The sequence below is a fragment of the Thermobia domestica genome, chromosome 13, assembly GCF_964235325.1.
Source record: "Thermobia domestica chromosome 13, izTheDome1.hap1.1, whole genome shotgun sequence".
Classification (NCBI taxonomy): Eukaryota; Metazoa; Arthropoda; class Insecta; order Zygentoma; family Lepismatidae; genus Thermobia; species Thermobia domestica.
In genome coordinates, this window is record NC_137466.1 from 144,263,995 (window position 1) to 144,285,661 (window position 21,667).

The 21,667-nt window shown below is 35.6% G+C and overlaps 1 protein-coding gene across 1 annotated transcript in view; it reads left to right on the forward strand.

Annotated features, from left to right (window-relative positions):
• LOC145669308 (uncharacterized) overlaps positions 1–9,197 on the forward strand; it is a 32,775-nt gene extending 23,578 nt beyond the window's left edge. Inside the window, exon 5 of the mRNA XM_081737618.1 lies at positions 7,954–9,197. Within this exon, the coding sequence (XP_081593744.1) occupies positions 7,954–9,039 (1,086 nt within the window). The 3' untranslated portion in view covers positions 9,040–9,197. The remainder of the gene's footprint in view (positions 1–7,953) is intronic.
• The last annotated feature ends 12,470 nt before the right edge of the window (positions 9,198–21,667 follow it).

Sequence of the window (21,667 nt, forward strand, 5' to 3'; positions counted from 1 at the left end):
TTAATTGAATTGTAATGATTGTTAAAGTGAATTATCTTAAATTATTTAGAATCTACTCGTTATGTTTTAAACTAGTTGGAAAAAGAGAAAATACGATCTAATGGAAATACACCTTAAAACTTGATAATTTCAATTATTTTACTAATTAATGTTCGGAAGAATTTTCTTTAAGTTGGATTATTTTCTGATTGTGTAAGAACTAGATGGATGGATAGATTTGAGTTTAGCGTCCCTTTCATCGGTAAGGCTACATGAGATATCGACCTACAGCTTAACGTAAGCTCCCATCGGGAATCGAATCCGGGTCTTCTACGCCAAAGGCGAATATGCTGATCATATAGCCACGAAGGAGCTCTTATGTAAAAATAATTAGACCAACTATAATATACTGATTTCAAAAAGAAAAAAGAAAAACTATTTATCTGTCTTATGGAAATAGCTAGATTCTAGATTCTAAATTGCTACTTAATACTCATATGAAAAGGTTTGTTTTATAAGTGTATAATTTAGTAATATTAACTAGTTCTTAAATCTTCTGCTTTTAAAAAAATACTTGAAGTCGCTTTCTCTCCTATTCCCGCTTCCGTTTGAAGTATTAATTTATGTCTATGTGTGTTTCCAAACTCATTTGAAACAGATTCTCTTCTCTATACGGAGGCTGGGACCAGCCTGTCCAGCTAATGATCATATCTTTCAATAACTTTACATTATTAGCTGTACAGATATTGTGTCACTATTTATTGAACAGCGAAGTTTCATATATTACTGGATTGTTAACTATATATTCGAAAAATATGTACACCTTCAAATTATTTTGCTCCTTGCAACTACACTGACAGGTGTACATATTGCCTTCACCTAGAACAATAATGTGATGTCAGAAATAAAACAAGTTGATATGTATAAAAGTAATAACTGATCTATATTGGCAGTGACAAGCTTGTACTACAAAGACATAAGGTACAGGGACTCAAAGTTACAATGGTAACTTGGTTACAATATATGAAGTGCGCGTAGTGACAGGTGCTGCTGTTCTGCTCTATATCGTGCGTTGATATGTGACGTTGTTATCATGCGATACCTATTTGTGCATTATGTAACTTTATATTAGTAGCTCCACTTATTCAGAAAAGGTTTTCTCAATTCACAATGCCAAATAATTTCACAATATACTGGTTTGTACAGTGCTCTAAAAGAAAGAAAACCAGCCTGGGGCATTCATTACACTCCAAGCCTACAGGTGATGCGACAATTGTGGGATGACGAAACTCTGTGAAACGATTCCATCATCCTTCCTTAGCACAAACACGAAAGCAGAAGACGATGTCATTTATCATTCATATTTACTAAGGTGTATAACGTTGGTACACAGCGAAGTTCATTGGGCGATAGAATTTTTGACAAAAAATGGTATACTAGCGTAAACACATAACTGCAGTATACAATGATAACGCACTTTCCAATGCCACAGTGTAAAGGTAGGCTGCTTGACTCAAAAGCTGGCTGCAGTGTAGGCGTGATACTGAAAAAATGTATGCTAAATTGTAAGTAGAGCAATATGTAATGAATTAACGATGTGTGACAATGTGTCTGATGTAACAATTGGATCAGTTGAAAAAATCCTGCATAAAGGACTGGTACCCGAAGTCTGATTGAAATGAAAAAAAAAAAAAAAAACATCGGCTAGAGTGTTAGCGAGAAATTTTGACCAGAATAAACTCAAATGAAGACAACTTTTATTCACATTTTAGTGAAAGTGATGGGACGTGAATTCACCTCAGGACTCTGATTCGAAGCAAGAGAGTTGAAGCGTATGATGTGGAAACATAATGAATCACCTTACCTCTAAGTTCAGAACACAAAAATTTGAAGACAAGATTTTAGAGACGATTTTTTGGGATGAAGAAGGACCACTTCTCATTGATTATACGCCTTATAATACTACGATATGTCAATTTGATGAACCAACTCTGTTCAGCAATAAAGGAAAAAAAATGATGCAGCAAACTATCCAAAAAATGTTGCCTCTCCACGACAATTTTCAGTTGAGTTGAGTTGAGTTGATTTTGAGTTTAACATCCCTTTCAGTAGCGAGGCTATATGAAACGAGACCTACTTATTAAACTGGAGTCCGAACCACATGAGCTCCCGCCGGGAATCGAACTCGGGACTTCCACGCCAAAGGCGTGTACGCTAATCGCTAAGCCACGAAGGAAATCGACAATTTTCCAGTGCACAGAGTCGTTGTTTCCAAAGCTGCTAAACAACAGTGCGGATATCAGAATCTTCCTCGTCCACATTATTTTGCAAACTTGGTCCCAAGTGATATTTTCTTGATTCAGAAACGAAATAAACACGTGTGGTTCACGTTCCAGCGATGAAGATGCATGTGATGACAACAAAAAAAATCTTCTTCTACTGCTGCTGTTTGACGTTTTATTGATCGATGTGAGAAGTACATTGATCTCAAGTGAAGTTATGTAGAAAACTGACTAAGTACTTTCTAACATTCATCTACTCGTTGTACATTAGGCTTAGAACTTATTGAATCCCCCTGTATGGAGTAAGCATGTTAGATGAATTCTTCTACAGAGACGAAACATGGCATCATTTGAATAGTCATACTAATAGCCAAATCATGGTTTTGATCAAGTGAAAACCGTACGTGTTACACGAAGTACCACTTCATCCTAAGATAATATGTATATTGCTCGATACGTTACATCCTATTGTTAGAAACACAATGTTGCAAACCTGTATATCTTGCTTTATTTGCACAAATTACTTCCCTATTATAAGAAGAAAAGCGAGATCATCACCCCTCCATTAAAAAGTTACACATATTATTAAGAGAAATTATACCAATTACTATCCCCCACCAAAAAAAAAAAAAAGAAAGAAAACTCGAGATAACTCCACCTTTCTCCTAACCTGGTCTTTGGACTTCACACAGACCGACCTTTTCCTGTGGATTACTTGAAAGTTAAAACAATGCAACAATGAGCCTCTCAACTGTAGAGCAACTGAAAAGGAAAATTAGAAGTTAAATCACTTACGGTACAAACCTCCAGAAAAGTTTCACAGAGCGTGATTAAGCATGTTAATTTGTGTTTAGAAGTTCGTACAAGTCACTTCGAATTACTGTGAAGAACTTTAGACCTTTTTTCCTAGTAGCAAGGTTACCAGATTAGGTAAGTCATTAGATTTGAAAGATTTTCAACTTCTTTCCTTCGTAATATCACATTTCTACAACGTAACCCTAATTGGTGTTTTCTGACAGTTTTACCTACATTTGTTTGGTAACATTGCTTGGTATTGTCTGACAACATTGCTATCCATGTTCATTTGTTTTCTGCTGTTTTCCGCTTGGTAACAGTTATTTGCATCTGTGCTTTTGGTTATTGGAAGAGGTTATGCATCTTCACCAGTTCCCTTTGCCTGGCCTCCAAGAAGTCCCGATCTGACGACACCAGATAATGCTCTCTGGGGTTTCATAAAGCAACAAGAAACACTCGAAATCACACAACGCAAGGAATTACGAACAGCTGTGGAACACGCCTTCACCCTTGTGACTCCAGAGTATCTCCGCAAAACATCTGCAAGAACTTGGCGCAGAATTCAGCTGTGTTACGACATGGATGGTGATCATTCCGATGTTTATGACTCTTAAGACTTAAGATTCAAGGTAACTGTGTACAGACATTTTACCATACTAACACTGTACTGTTGAAACTAAAGGGGGGTACGCCCACTTTCGGACCACCCTGGGACGTAAAACTCAAAGATTTCGATTGTTGCATTCATCTGCCAAGATTGAATTGTAGTATTATATCTGGAAAGATGAGATATACTTGCGATGGTAGCCTGAAGCAATAGTGTTTCCAGAGCCCAAGAATTTTCTTTAAAGTGTATTTTACAAATACGTGATTGATATCCCTGTAAACTGCCAAAAAATGCATGAAATTCTCGTATTATTATTCTTTCACTAATTGGGTAAATATACGATATAGGCTACTACAAATTTACATTGGAAATTATCACAAGCAGTTTAGTATCTGTTCCTCGTGAATTATTTCTCTCATTTTGTAATTCTTTTACTTTAACCATTTGAACCAGTTTAACTCAAAATTGAGCTTTTAGCGTGAAGGAGTACTTTCTCGATTAACACCTAAATAACATCTATACTGACAACGTAACCGTAAAAGATGTTGAAAAAATAATGTCGCTTCCTTTGTGGTTTAAAAGAAATAAACGACCGAAACCTAAACTGCGTAAATTTTTGTTCGAACATTGCGTAGGGCATGGGCAAGACTCATTAGGTTACTTTAGGATTTCAGAATTTTAAAAAAATTAACAATCCATAAATATAAACTTGAGGGGGAAAATATTACGTTTCACCACACAAAATACACAAATATCTATCACACTTCTATCATTAAATGGAAGAGGTAAAAAAAAAAAAAAAAAAAAAAAAAAGATATCTGGGATATGTCCATGTAAGATAGGTGCAGATTATTTATAATCATCACATCAAAACCTTAGACAATTCGAGATAGTTGATAAAACTCATAGAATGAAACTTATGAAGAAAAGCTAGAAATACAAATAAGTAAAGAAGTATTTAATAATTTTATTTTCTATGTGCCTCCGTATTTCTGATGTTTGTGTGTGTCTTCAAATACATCAATAAGTACAGGATCTGCCTAAAAAGGTTTCTGACGTGGTCGTACGTCGCAGCGCGCTCACTCTAGGTGCGTTCGATGGAGGGGGAAGTAGGATTGAAAATGCACATAGTAGGTCTATCAGTTATCTACGAGCTTCCGTGTGGCTTTTACCTTAAGTGGCCCTTTGTCTATAAGCTCGGTCGAAGCTTAAAAATGCAACTTTCTGTCGAACAGTGCTACGCCATTAAATTTTGTGTGGGTCTCAGAAAATCGGCTATGGAGACATTGGTCATAATCCAGCAAGTGTTCTTAAGTGAAAGCCTATCAGAATCTGCTGTTATGAGATGGTACAAATTCTTCAGAAATAGTCGAGGAAGTGTGGAAGACGAATCTCGTGCAGGATGCTTGTCCACGAGCAGAATCGAGGACAACGTGCGTGATGTCTTGAACTCAGACTTGCTGTTAAATATTCTCATGATCTCAGACAGCATAGGAATTGAAAAAATGACTGTGCACTCCATCATTACCGAGGATTTGCAGATGAGAAAAATCTGTGCCGAGCTTGTCACGAATGTTTTGACAGACGACCGAAAAGCAAAACAGTGTGTTTATTTGCGAAGGTCCTTTGCAGTTCGTTCAAACATGTCCTGAGTTTTTGAACAATGTGATATCTGACGACGAAACGTGGGTTTTTGAATACGATCCAGAGACAAAACGCTAAAGTGCCGAATGGCACACAACAACATCCTCTCACCATAAAAGGCTCAAATGAGCAGGCCAATGGCAAAGGCCATGACCATTATCTTCTTTGGTGCCAAGTGTGTGATCCATCCTGAATTTATTCCCGAGGGACAGGCCGTCACGACGCGTTCTATATGGAAGTTCTGAAAAGATTGGAGGAAAGAGTTAACCGAATGAGGCCAGAGATTACATCTACTTTATAGTGAACGACTATCTGACCCGGAACGGCATCGAAACGCTTTCCCAGCACCCCTACAGTCCCGATCTGTCCTCAGTGGATTTTTTCCTCTTCCCTCGACTGAAAGCAGTCCTTAGTGTAAACCATCATGGAACCATAACAGAGGTTAAAACGGCTTCTGTGCGCTGCTTGAAGAACATTACGGAAAAGAACTTCCAGGGCACCTTCCAAGTGTGGAAAATTCGTTGGTAGAAGTGCATCGGCGCCCAGGTGACCTATTTTTTAAACGTTTTAATGATTTGTAGCGATTTGATCTCATTACTTTTATTTTTACAAACCATATATAAATTACTTCATTAGAGCTACTTCGCATTCAGATGGGTTTACTCTTTATTCGATAGGTACACTTTCCTGCTCCAGTGTATTCTCATTAGTGATACGTAATTATTGCTCCCGATCAGTTATATAAATGAGGAACATAAAAATCACAAAGTGCAGCACAATTGTAAATATCGTTGCTAAAAAAAAAAAAAAAAAGTAAACTCTTAGCTTTATATTGTACTGCTCAATGGAGAACTTAAAACATTAACTTTTACACAATTGAAGAAGCTACATCCGTATATAGAGGAAATCTGCTGCAAAATCCCATTTGCATTTTATATATAGTAGTATGTTACAGGTAACGATAAGAACACACGTGAATATATACTTAACCTTACTAAAAATATAGTAGTTTTTTATGTAAACCTCATAGTTTTAATATATATTTTGCTTAATAATATGTCAGTATTATATCACACGTAAGAATCTTAAACAATATAATAGCAATAATACAAGGCTTATATTGTAGGAGGAGTGGTGTACTCAAAGGGAGATTTTGAAGTTTTAATTCACCCCTTTGAGCAAGATATTATGTTAAAATAAATATTTAAAATATTAAGAAACAAAGACCTGAAATTATGAACCTGAAAGCTTGAACCCCCTTGACAAACTTTGGCATACGCACTACGTAAGAGTAGGTTATTATGTAATCGTGCTGAACTTATGTAACTATTAATATCAGAGTAGGTATAAAGATTTAATTTATCTTGAAATTACAGCATGTACTTTCAGATGGAATGTAAACGGAGTAAGTTTGAAGTTTTGTGCGTTGCTTTAGAATATTTAAAGGTAAATATACTTTGAGATTAATACAGATGAAAATGTTTGCTGAGTTTATTTTATACCAAACAATCACAGAGTGAAATAAAGAATATTTCGTTGCAACCATATACCGGTACTGTAAATGAAAATAAATCCTTTGCTTATATATAACATGATTAGGGCACACTGTTTATGTATTATAGAAAATATGGTATTGAAAATAAGGTTATTTTGGAAACTATTGTCATTTTATTATAAGCAATAAACATTATTCAACAAACAGAAAACTTTATAACGAATAAATATAATAGAGAAAGACTGTGAAATATTAAAAGAGAGAAAAAAAACTATTCGGCTTACGAAGTCAACTAGTTTCGTATTCTGAGCATTATCTTTCTTCAATCTTGTTTTGCATTCTTGGGATTTTGAGTTGAGTGGAGTGGATTTTGAGTTCAACGTCCCGTTCAGCAGCGAGAACCTACTGTTTAACGTGGAATCCGAACCACATGAGCTCTCGCCGGGAACTGAACCCGGATCTCCCACGCCAAAGACGCGTATGCTAACCGCTTAGCCACGAAGGAGCTCTACTTGGGATTTTGTTACCATGTACTAGAATCACTATTTCACAATAAATGAATAACGTTGAATTAATTTAAAATCTAAATTTATTATCATAAATCCATTTGCAAAAGCAAAATAAATAAATAAATAAGGAATTCTAAGAGTTAAATGTAATTGCAAGAGGTTAATATTAATGAAAATACTGGTATCCTTGAATATAGCTATTTCTCTTGTCTTCAAAAATATAGAATACGCACGTAAATGAGAGTAATGATATTCTGTTATTTCTTACTCACGTAACAATACCTCTATTCTAACAGAAAACCTCACAAAATGTATAACTCTATAATAAACAGAAAACAGCGAATACCTATCTTATGACGGACAAGATGCACATGTCTCTGAGCTTTATGTTGTCTCTAGTTAATATTTAAGAACCTGATCGTAGGAATCCCGCTTCAATTTCTCGAGCATTCCTACATTTGCTATATAATATATGGAACTGTATGGTTCTTTTTCTGAACACAATTTGAGTAAAGCTTTAACTAATTTTACCACAGAATGCAGTCTTAAGAAACAAATATTATTATGTAATTGAAAACATTATCGAATTAAAACATTTTGAAATCCTTTAAAACATTCTCAGATGTACATTTTATTTTACAGATCACCTGCTCGACCAGTAACAAACGGAAAGTGCCAATCAAAGTTCAGTCAACTGATTTGAGTGATTTTTTTCCAGTTTCACTAGTCCCCAGGCAAACAGTTACTGCACGTTGTCAATATGCTGGATCTCAATGTAATGGTTGTGACAACTGGATTGTGTGTACGAACTACAATGGTGTTTTGTTGCCCATCCTTAGCATGAGTTGTGCAGAAGTTAACAAAGACTATGTATGTAACGATGAAGAAAAACAATGTTCAGCAACAACTACAGACAACTGTCAACCTGGTTCGGCCAAAGCGGAGAGGTGTAAGTCTCCTGGTTATTTCCCTGATCCAGACGACTGTAAGAAATACTACATCTGCACCGAGATACAAGATGGCGTCTTTCTTGAAGAACGTAAAACTTGCAATGAACCAATGATCTATAATGCCACTTCCGAGTTGTGTGAAATTCAAGACGATAAACATTGTGTACCTCCAACTGTAGATTGTACTACCACATTCGTGGCTACGTTTAAGGAATTTCCAGAATATTTCGTAGTATGTGTGCCTGTTCAAGGAGCTCCAGGAGAGCCTCCGGTAAATAACAAAATAGTATTTAAGTGTCCTGAGGGTTATACTTTTAACGAAAAGGACAAACAATGTCAACCCAGTTACTGTAAATCAAAAGGAAGGCATCCTGATCCTGATAGTTGTAGTAGCTTTTATGAATGTCTTCCCAATCCATCGGGCAATGGATTTATTGCCACTAAAAGGAAATGTCCTTCGGGAACTGCTTTCAGTCCAATTTATAGATTTTGTATCGCGGCAGCAGGAGTTCCTGGTTGTTCTTCCACTGTAGTTACTACCAAGAAACCAAATCCAAATTTCCCTCCAGTTACTACTAACCCACCGTCTCCTGGTTCATCAGACCCAGTCACTGTATGTAAGAATAACAACAAAGCACGTATACCAGATTCAACAAACTGCCGCAGATATTATCTTTGTTTCGAGTTGAACGGAAATATGACGGGATCCTTACGTACTTGCCCTTCAGGTTTCTACTTCAATTCCCAAATTAGTCTTTGCAGACGAGGTAATTGTTAAAGGATGTCATTAAATCTCAGATTAAATTGCTTGATTTTTACTTTCAAAAAAAGTTGAATGTAATTACTGAATTTGTAATAAATAATCTTTAGAAAAATTTGAACATTAGTTCCATTTTCTTGCATTTTACATCTTAATGTTAACTGGATTTAAAAAAAAGAACTCTAAATTTTTTGTAAGAGGTAAAGAATATCATTTCATACTTGTTGACTGTACCTTAAATAGGTAATTGATCGATATATTCGACATTTTTGATATTAAAAAAAGTCTATCACTAAAGAAAGAAGGGAATCCACTTTTAATGACCACTGTAATACGAATTTTGTTTTAAAATCCTCTCCTCTTCTACATTTTTTCTGGTAATATTTACAAATAAGAAACGAACTAACTAATTCCATGCTTTATAAACCTGAAGGATCAACGCTATATTCACGAAAGCTCTCCACTGACTTCTGTCTAACTGGATTCGATTTCTACTTTGTATTCCAGTTTCTATCAGGTCCATCATAATATTTGGAAATAGAAGTTATTTTAAGTTATGCCAATGGTATATTCCGTTCTAAAAATTTTCTGTAGTGTATATAAAAGAAAGTAAAAATAAAAAGTAACAATATTATTTATCGGAATTTATTCTGATCGGATGTGAAAATGTTAAGATGTGAATCTAATGCTATCAATTTTCGTGAGTTCTCTAAAAAAGTATAATAAGGCTTTGATATTTGTATAATAGAAATAGAATGTAGAAGAGAGACATAAAAATGTATCATGTATTGCATTTTTAAGATTTTTAAAGCGAGGAATATCTAGTTATTGTGTGAAAATGAATAAATGTGTGTAATAAAACCGTAACAGTCACTCTATCTGTATGTCGTACCTCTATTCGTAATTCTGTATCTGCTGTATCACTCCAACTCGTTTTTTCACACATTTCTTTCGAACCACAGGAAAGGAATTGATCGTCTTAACATATTGTCGCAGGAAAGGGGAATCGAGAAAGACATCACCTTTCCTCATATAAAGTTGAATCTATTTCTGAGTCTATCTTCTATCTATGTATAATGGTGCAAGTCACTTTTTCAACAAAGAAGACTCGCACAGAAACCATATATAGGTAAGTTAGTCTGTTAACAGAAAACGTAAAATAACATTCATTTTTGTTCCCGAATTTATTAAAGTACATTTTGCGTTATATTAATTTCTGGAAAACAAATAAAGTACACTGCAACTTTAACCCGTCCATATAGAGCAGAATATTTGCTTGCTTATTTATCTGTTATATAAATCCACATCGTTGAACCACTTATTAAAAAAAGAATAGTTCGCGCTTAGGTCGGCCTGACTTTTTGTTATTATACTTTGACTCAATCTCGTATCTTACGGAAGAGGGAGAAGGAAATTTAAGATTATTTTGTTTTTACAAAATGTAACGGCTGCACCATTCAAAATAAGTTTTTGAACATATTTAACACTTGAGTTGAGCTGTGTTTAAATCATTTCATTTAGTTATAAATATGCATCCTAAGAGGAGAAAAGGGAGTTCAAATATACCTTTAAAATATTTTTCATAACCTTATTCTTACTTGGTACCGGTACTTTAGCTAGTTACAACTAAATTTCAAGCGTTAATGAGGAATGACAATTGATAAAACAGTTAAGACAAATATATAAATAAATAAGCAATATATTAATAACGCAGTTATTTTATATTGCTTCGAAACCCGAAACGGACAAAATTCTATTTACACTACAGGCTCTACTTCTCCACAACTGCCCTAGCTGAGCCACTTAGCTATTTAAGACAAATTGGATATAGAGCCTCCGAGTAGAGTAATCAAATAACACATTATTTAGTAAATATCATTACTAATAAAACTCCAACTGACCAAAGTAGTATGTATTTTAAGATTATATATTTGTGTTACATAGCCGAAACTGTAACACAAATATATAATCTTAAATAACATATACTGCTTTGGTCGGTTGGAGTTTTATTAGTAATCTTGAATTTTCCGAAGATACAATGAATACACTAGTAAATATCATATTTTACTGTATATTGTACTAGGATTCTATGTTGATTCTTTCCTAAAAATAAACGATAATTTCTTTCCAAACACTAACAAAACATCACTGTGAAGCGAAATCGCTGTTTCAAATGTAAAGATTCCTACATTCGTAAATTATGTACATAGTAATCATAATGAATCATGCTGTACATAGTAGAATCGAGAAAAAAGATTTATTTTTGTGGGGAAGGGGTTGTATGTAATACCACCATACTCTTGACTGATCTCAAGCTTATCCAAGAGAACAATTCTTAGCCCTGAAAGAAAGTGCACTCCAAGTTACAAGAAAATCAGAAATTTTATGTGTAAATGTAACACTAAAACATATTTTTTATTAAAATTAGTTTTATTAAAATTTGCCAAGTTAAGAAAATAGCAATGTTAATTCAACTCAATGTCTCTGTATTACCTAAGTTGTGTAAAAATTTGATACATGCCTAGTGCTACTTCAACTCCATTGTATTTTGAAGTCAATTCTTAAAATTGTAGTGGTTAAAGCGACTTTTTGATATGATTACTTGAAGTACGTATGTAGTGATTTTAGTGACACACCATTGGTGTTGTTTCGTGTACCGATGCCAAACTATTATTACGTTTACAAAGACATGTTCTTTTTTATTAAATGAGAATAACTATTATGAGAAATAATAAAATTTGGCATAAATTATACAAGTGGTTACGAGAAACGAAATATAGTAGGTGTCGAAGAGGAACACAGTGGACTTTAATGTTACGGTTTAGGTAACCATGCTTGCAGACTGAAAGAGCATCGGCAAATGTCCGGCAAAGTAATCAAAGGCAATATTTAATTTTCTTGGCTTGGCTCCATTTTGAAGAGTCTTTATGGATTTTACATACACCAAAAACAAGTGTAAGAACATCCAAAACAGATGGCAGCAGTTCTGTTAATGAACATTTTGTCAGAAAATTCATATAATCGCAAAACTATTCCCATGAAATATTATAGAAAATATAATACGTTGTTCATTACTTGATATAAAGTCAAATATGCTGAATAAAGTTATGTTTATAGCTCAAAGTAAATACTTGGATATTAACCCCCTTGCACTGAAATGTCGAGTCTAGCTCATCATGGCCTCCCAGTGCCAAATCGCACAATGACGAGCTACACTCGTCATAAAATTTAAACTATTGTAACATCACGTAGGAGTACTATATTGATGTTTTGAAAGTTATATAATAATAAACCATCTATAATATACTTTTATAACTTATACTTCAAGAAATTTAATGCAATGGAAGGAGGGGCAGGAAATTTAGAAAATAAATCGTAGTGGAATGGGTTAATGAAATCCGTGCAACGCAATGTTCACGCAAAATCTTACAGTGTTGCTGTATCAATCTGATAATCAGGATTTTGAGGCGGCTGTGATACCTTTGGCAAGTCAAGGTTCTTAGTAAATGGAAGGTTTAGCTGATCACTGATGAATGGTACAATTATCAATATTAAAATGAAAATAGCTTGCGTTCATCAAACAAGCTGGGATTTTACTAACAGCACATGGTATATGCTGAAAGAAGGCCATGGCACTGTTCCTATTTCTGCGTTCCTTCTTTCGTCATCTAATTATTTAACATCACCATTGTGTTATTTTTACACCGCTCAACACTGGGTTTACAACTAACCGGTAATATTGGGCCTGTGTTAACCGCAACACCGGATCCTTGATATTGAAATAACACGCTAAAATTGTAGTCGCGCTGGGATCACTGGCCTATGTTAACATTGAGTTAAATCATGCTAACGCTATCGTTTTTTGCTGTATACATAGCAGTCACAGTGCGCATCTCACAGCAGCAAATGTGGTGACTCACAGAATGTATAGTAATTTTGTAAGAGACTATTTCGACAGTAGGGTGACATAAAGACTTGCAGTAGGGCTAATGTTCTAACTATCTATAATATAGTCCACAAAATGAACTAACCTCATGCCCAAGATATCAACTGTATGAAGTTGCTTGATAGAGGATCTGTACGCGAAGCTGAAGCAAACAGTATATAAGAGAGCAATATGTAAATTTTGAAGAAAAAAACCTGTAAAACTGTATTTTTAATGGTAAAATCAAGAATTCTGAAATGATCTATTGTCCTATTTTTATTTACAATATGTTTATTCTAATTGTCCTCAAAGTTAAGCTTTACTTTCTGTCAGTGTAACTCATTATAGTCTGTACCATGCAATGACAGAGTAATTCCACTGGTAATTACTTTATAGTGTTCATTTATGGACTGTTATTCACCGCCACAGATCTGCTGTGCGTGAGTACGAATCTTTATTAGACTGTAGATCACCTACAGAATACATTACAGTTCCATGCCTAAATAAAGTCAATGTTTACAAATGTTACGTGATTCAAAGAAAATAAAAGAGTATATATGTATTTCAAGGTTTGATTCCATTGAGAAATAATTAAGGAATTAGTGGGTGCGGTTATCCCTTTTATCATTCTTTCAAAAATGCATTTCCTTTTCTATTCAGAAATGCGTTATGTAATCTCATGATGGAATTGTTCTTTACCATACAACTGTTATCCAAAACGTAATGCATTTCTTTCAAGTTATTCAGCGTTATGCGAACTTTGCCTTGGAAGGAAGAAAACCTGCATCAAGAATGGTTTCTAGTTGGACGTAAAGAGATGGCCTGATTCTGTTGTACCAAAAACATTCAAACTTTGCCCACAAGCAAGGTGCTTCATTAACGTGGGTCTCTTCAGAGTTGACTAAGATCGTCTTTATTCACTGAAACACCACCAAAGATGTTTCTTCTTTGTCGAAAAATAATTTTTTGTCTGGTAAGTTTTATTTTATCATAGATATATTATATGTAGGAGTAATTAAATGTCGACTAAAGGTAGGGAATTCGTGTTATTATTCAGTTCAAAATCTTTTGTCTTCGCAAATTCTGTCGAGGAATATAAAGCTTAAAATATATAAAACGATAATCATGCCTGTTGTGCTGCGTGATTGCGAAACATGGTCGCTTACTCTGAGGGAAGAACACAGACTGAAAGTATTTGAGAATAAAATCCTGAGGTTGAGACAAATATTCAGACCCAAGTGGATGGGAGTGGCAGAAACTTCGTAACGAGAAACTGCATAATTTATATTGTTTACCAAACATTGTTAAGGTCATCAAGTCTAGGAGACTTACTTGAGCAGGTCATGTACCCAGAATGGAAGAAAGTAGGAACGCTTTGAAAGTTTTGACTGAAAATCCAATCGGAAAACTACCATTAGGAAAACCTAGGCGTATATGGGAGATCAATATTAAAATGGATCTAGCAGAAATAGGAATACAAAGTAGAAACTAGATACAGTTGGCTAAGAACAGAAGACAGTGGAAGCTTTCGTGAACGTGGCGTTAAACCTCCGGATTTCATAGGCCAAAGAACTACTTGGTAAGTTATATTATAGAATAACACACATGGAATTTTGTGTCTCAAATGAAAAGCTGAATTTGTTTACGTCTGTCATGTTGTTCAGGACCATGTTGGATATGAATTTCATTTGTTTCTGTGCATTTCATGTTGTTATGGAATACCAAGGTTATGAACGATATAATCTACTATTTACTTGGGATCCGAACCACGGTCTGAACTTCAATCTGCTGCAATTGATGGGTTCAAAGACAATCAAGTAAGAGAAATTCTCACAGTAGAATCCGTGTCACATCAAATAGAAATGCATTATAGAACCACATCAGCTGTCCCGGTATATATTTTATTCGAAAACTTCATAATATTCGACACAGATCTATAAAGGTAATCAAGAAAGTTCTGTCGCTTTTTCACTCACCAGCTTCGAACATCGATATGTCACCTAAGACGTACCTGGAAGATCAAAAATAGTCCCCATCAGCATCGACGATCTTCTGCCAACGTTCTAGAAGCCATCGATTCCATCGCGGTAGAACTTGGTGGACTGTGAAGCGAAGAAGGTATCAAGAGCAAGAGCACCTCTACTAGGGGTTTGAACTGGTGTCCTCTAAGGTGATTGTCCAAGAAATTGAACAGGTGATAATCGGACGGTGCAATGTTCAGGGAGTATGGCAGATGCAATAGTGTTTTCCATCCAAGGCGTAGAATGATGTCCCGGGTCATCCTAGCCAAATAGGGCTTAGTGTTGACCTGTAACAGGAAGATCCTTTGTGATTCAGATGTTCTGGTTCCACAGTTTTGAGGTTCTCTTGAACATGGCTCAACTGTTGACAGTACACAGTTGTATTGATGCTCTGACAAGCTGGTAGCAGTTCCCGATGCACGATGCCGCCAGTAGTCCACCAAACACACAGGAGGACCTTCTTTTGGTGCAGTGCTGGTTCCGGCTGTTTTCGAACCGGTTCATGGTATACTAACCAATAATGACGGAGCCGTGGAGCTTCGTACAGGATCCACTTCTCATCACATGTTAACACCCTGTCCAGAAATGGCTTCTTCCTCAGACGACACAGCAAAGAAACATAGGTGTCTGCTCGCGTTGCCTGTTGCCCGAAGTCAAATCATGTGGGACCAATCGTCCCCACTTGTAGTGCTTCCCAAATTGATGGAAGTGCTTCTGAATCGTTTCTCCACTTACAATGAATTGTAGTTCCAGTTTCTCTGATGTCTCGCTATTGTTCGCCTCAATTACTGCCTGAAGATCTTCATTTTGTACATGTGTTGGTCTTCCGGCACGTAGTTCGTCTTCGAGTGTTTCGTCACAGATTTTAAATTTGTTAAACCAGCACTGCACTGTCCACGTATTCACGACACCTCATCAATGGCTTGGCATATCTTCCGCCTCGCTGCAGCGGCGTTTGACCCCAGTTTGAACTCGTAAAGTATACACACCCTTATGACGCTCTGTGGAGGTCCCATGTTCTCTCTGTCCTTACGCAACTTCAAGGTGTAACTGAACTACCACAACCAGGTAGTGTTGAATATACCCACAGCAACAACTGATCTTCGCTTTATCTCGATTCGCATTCAACTCACGATGTGAGTGCTAATTGAACTAGACCTCCACAAGAAACGACAGAGCTTTCTTTGTTACCTTTATATAACAACTTACATATAAAATCAGTGGCGGCTAGTACTATATGTTACATGGTTGTGCAACCGGATATTTCTTTAATACTTTAAGATATTTTTAAGTATTAAATAGTGTATCAATAAAAAATAAACCTTTGCTCTTGAGCGCAAAACAGTATTGATGCATTTAAAAAAAAAATTTTAAAAAACTGAAAGAAAGAGAGTGATATACAAATCCAGTGGCAGCAAGCGTTGCCACTGGAAGCAGTAACATTGAGCATATGGCAGCGAGCTCATATCTCTTAACATGAGGAAGTGGATTTATTCTTGCATCGCTGCTATCCTCCCGTATTACGCGTTTCCAGTTGCTATTTCGTTGCAACTGGTATATAGTCAGCTTTTGTAGTAGTTACGAATTCCTCCGTTTGGCAACGCTTGACTCAATTGATAGGTTGAGTGAGATATAGACGTTTGGAAGAAAGAAGTTAGTCACCAAACAGAAACTCGCAAAGAGCAAATACGCGTCTGCTGGTAGCAGGGGCGGATCCAAGCTGAATATTTGGGGGAGGGCAGTCGTTCGAAGTCAATAGATTTTATTTTACATTTATAATACAAAGGTAAAAATTCTTGGGATAGATTTTATTTTTAAAATAAAAAATATCCTATTATGGGGGAAAGGGGGCGATCGAGACTCGAAGAAGAGAATGTCTTACCACTGGTCTAATTCCTAGGTGTGTGTCGCTCGTGCACATGATCCCATGTTCAATTTCCGTCGGAGAGCATAAAAAAATAATTTCAAATTATTCACTTTCAATACTCATCTGTCTTCTTTAGCCTAAATTGCTGGAATGTTAAACTATTATTGTTTTGTTTTGTTTTTTTCATTTTCCAAGGAAAAAATATTATATTTCATGCTTCTTTATAATAGAACAGCAGACAAAAATACGTAGTTACTGAAAATGAACTCTTTGTCCCTTATATTCATACAAAGAAATGCTAACAAAATGCATATTATAGGAGGAGAGAGTGCCTTAAAGAAAATAAAGCTGAAAATATTTGCAGTAACGATGCTTTCTATTCAGAAAAACTTGGCGAGCAACATTTCAGATTTCAATGAAGTCATAGAAGAATTTGAAGCTCGAAAAGAACGAAGAAAGACCTTCCATTCTAAAATAATGCATAGTTTCTTAATTAAATAATTTTGTTTAACTGTGTGCATGAATATATGCAATATGCAATTTTCTTGCTTTTTTTTCTTCTTTTTGGGTTAACGATATCATTCATGGCTTACAGCACATGCTATATATTCGACTTATCTCTTGTTCAATACATGAACGTAGAAGTTTTTGTATATAAATAGTGTATAAACGTACATTGATAGTGGTTGTTTCAAAAAAGAAAATAACTTATATATTAAATCAATATTAGAGAATACACTTTAATCAATAAATATACAAATGGAGCTTATAAGGACTTTCCTCTTCATATTTCCTGAATATTTTTGGATAAGACTCAAGAATGCTGGGGGGAGGGGAACACTTGCGCGTAACTACATTCCTTTGATATTGCAACATTGCAACCGGTATTTCTACAGACCACGAACCGCTACTGTATAAAATACAGTTCTCCTTGGTTATCTTTGCAATGCTGCCAAAGTGGAGTATTAAACTTAATACTTAAAAGTTATATCTGTAATTTTTCTCTCTTGTAATTAACTTGAATGTTGTGTTAAGATGCTGAGATTTTTCTCATATCAACGGACAAAATGATTACTCATGAGCTACGAATGAGCTTCTCTTTTGTTATGTCCCGTACAACATAAAGACTATAAGAGAATAATCATTGAATGTCCATTGGACGTCCCAAATGTTCACGTACTTGAAATCAGTGTACTTAACATGAACGTTTGATGCTGTATAGATTAACGGCCACCATTCCTATTACTTCTTCTTTTACGTAATGATCCTGAATCACAAAGGTTCCTAACGAAACTATTATTTCCTGCTCTATTATAATTATAAAAGAAACAACTAGTATCAAGTACATGTTTTGTAAAGGAAACAAGCTTTGTAATATGAGTGTGAAACATGTATAAAAACAAAATGCGGGATGCATAAGGATAATGTGAGGAGTTTTCCCATAATTAAAAAAAAAAAACACTTTTTGCAAAAGAACAGTTGTTGTTTGTTTTGTGCTATAGCTCAATATATATATATATATATATATATATATATATATATATATATATATATATATATATATATATATATATATATATATATATATATATATATATTAATGTGCAAGCCTTTGTACCCACGTCTTACCAAGAAATATGTCATTGAATAGCGTTCACTTCTTGAAAATCATGTCTGCAAGGTGCTCGCCGATGCTGCAAACACATTCTTGAAGACTGTCTATTTGTATAATCCACCATAAAGTTTCCTGAGTAATCATTTTGTGTTTCCTGAGTAATCATGATGTGTTCCAGATGACTTCCTTCAACATATAGATGTTTGTCGAAAGAGTTTTGAAAATTTTGTCTTTGAAGTAATCCCCCCCTCCAAAAAAAAAGAAAACAATCACAATTTTTGAACTGTGCAGAGCTGATGTCTGCAAGTGCCCAAGATTTTTTTTCCTACCAAGTACCGGTAGTATTGTGAGACATCACCATGGAGAAAAAAAAATTGCTCCGTTTGTCACAAGAAGATAACTTAAGATCTTATCTGTCACAACTGTTACGAAACATAACAAATGTTCATTTTGCGTCCCTTGTCGGTAGCACTTATTTGCACAACAACAAATGTGTAAAGGTGGAAGTACAAATCCTAATACAATATTCGTCGATACAATCCATCTGTCAACTGCTGCAGAACCGCAGAATGTATCCTCGTAGTCGAGGACTTCTCATAACAGACTGCCGAAGTCGCTGTGTTCTCCGAGTCCAAACTGTACGTTCTGTACTTAGGGTTATCTTCTGTAAGGGGATCCCATTGCACGAAAGTTTGTTGACCCACAGCAGAATAGTATTCTTGTGAGGACACGACGATTACGGTGAATCTGAAACTGTCGCCGATAAGCACGCTGTGTAGCGATCATAGATTTGTTGTTTTTGAAAAATGCGTGTATGACAAAAACACAAGGTTATTTTGATCGTTGTTTCAAGTTGACTGAATGGTTAGGATAGAGGAACTCTGACTATCGTTACGTCATTCAACTTTCACTTAGTGTTGCCAATATCTACAAAGAAAATAGTATGGCATTTCGTAATCAAGACACCATGTTTTGACTATTTTAAATATAACTTCATATTAGTCTTGTAAAAGTGAATCTGGAAAGGTTGGGGTACCCGTGATGTCACGCCGTCCCCCGTGCCTATCTTTGCCCATTGTATTTTTTTTAGAAAGTGGGAAGACGCTACAGATATTTTCTGGAAGTGAGAGGACGGCATCTCCCCTCGTTCCCCTGCCCTTTTGTCCCTGCTTTCCCACACTCAAAATAATCTAGTGGTTTTGAACATAGAGAAAGATTTAACAAAGCACTGTTTGGGCTTTGTAGTACCTTTTATATCTATACGACAAATTTGACAGCGTCATTCGATTAAATGTTGATGATCCCTCATAAGAAAACCATGTAGCCTCACTTTTCTGGGATCCCCATTTATACTCTGATAGCTCTTGTAGTTAGCTTTCAGTGCAATGCTTTGACACATGCACACGCAAACGCGCACAAGAGAGAAAGAAAATTATAGATTTATTGAGAAGAGAGAAACAGGGGTAAAAAGTCGGATCTCGTGGGTCACTAGTTTGATTCTTCCGAGTCTTCCGAGTCACAAAATTCTCTGCTTTCGTCATGGAATCCAATTGCTTAATGAGCATTGGCAAATGTAAGCGGGTGCTCTTTTTTTTATTTTCCTTTAAAAGTGACACACATCAATAGACATTAAAATTGCACCAGTTCTTCATAAAAAGAAATCAATCAGAAAGCCGTGGTAGAAATGTGCTCTCTTGCTGACTTGCCAATTTTTTTAAAGGTATATTATTTGGGGCCTTGGTAACAAATTATAAACAAAGCATTTCAAGTGTAGACTAAACTTCTAGTAGTAGCTGAAAAGGTGGTAAACTGCTGATTTATTTATTTACGAAATCCCATATTCCTTTTATGAATATCATATGTATACTTTCATGTCATATGTGTGAAAGAACAAAAAAAAGAATAGTGTTTTGTTTGACAAGTTCTGAGAAATCATCATAGAAGTAAAATAAACATAAAAGAGTACAAGTCTATATACAATAGCTTGCCACCGATAATTTACTTCCTCTCTCTCTCTCTCTGTATATGATGCCATTTTTCCTGTCACAGTGACACGGGTAACATATGCAGAAGACAAAGATAAATGAGGAAGCACTGATGGCTTCTTTAGCAGTTTGGTTTGACAGAATGTGTGCAACAGATAATTGTTCCTAATATGTTACCAACAGGGGCGGCACAGAGTTCTACAAGAGGGAAGTTACGTCGGGAACTCTAGCGAAACCAGCTTTGCTTCCCTTCCCTCCCAAACCCCGCAAAATCATCTCCTGGTTGGAGCCTCCAGTGATTTTTTTTTTTTTTAACTTCGAAGACAATCTTTAAATTCTGAAGTGAGATACAAATATTAGTGAAGAAAAAACAATGAATTTGAGATTGCATAATCGTGTATATCCACTTACTGTACGTCCTATATATATACAGGGTGTTATAAAATTCTGTCACAATATTTTGGCAATAGTTTCCTCACATGAAAATAAGAAAAAAGTACATATGGACCTATGGTCGGAAATGCATGGTTTCGTAGTTTTAGGATGCCGAAAACGTGAAAAAAATGAACTTTAAAACTCCATAGTTCCACTACTATAGAACCGATCGTAGTGGGGTCAAGACATCACTGAGGAACTAGTATCTGAACTATACGAAAATCCATGTTTCAGAATCTCCGGTACGTGTACAATCATTTTTGGAGAGGCTGTTTGGGAGTACTTGATCACTCTCCAACTACCTCTTAAAAATTGATGTGCAAGTAATGGAGCATCATTAAACATGGATAGTTAGATAGCTCATATACCAGTTCCTCAGTGATCTCTTGACCAGAGTACGATAGGGCCCATAGTAGTGGAGCTATGAACTTTAAAGTTTTGAGCACCCTTTTAATTCCGAAACTTTTGAGCACAGGTCCATATGTTAGTGACCCGAAAGGATTTTGATAACTTCTAGATGAAATTAAAAAGAAAATCGGGGCATAGGTCTTGTATATACATAAATTTATAAATCGAGACGACGCTAGAAAATGTTTTCGGGAATCAAGACGAAACGAGACAAGAAGTTGACAAAAATTTGCGAGACGTCTATAGAAATCCATGATCACCACCTTATTAATGGTTCCATTTGTCTTTGAGCAAACTTTCAACATCTACCACATAAAATTATGAGTTCTGTAGCTCTGTATAAGGGAAAAGTGTTGCAACTCAAATGTCATTTCCTTCGATATGTGAGTT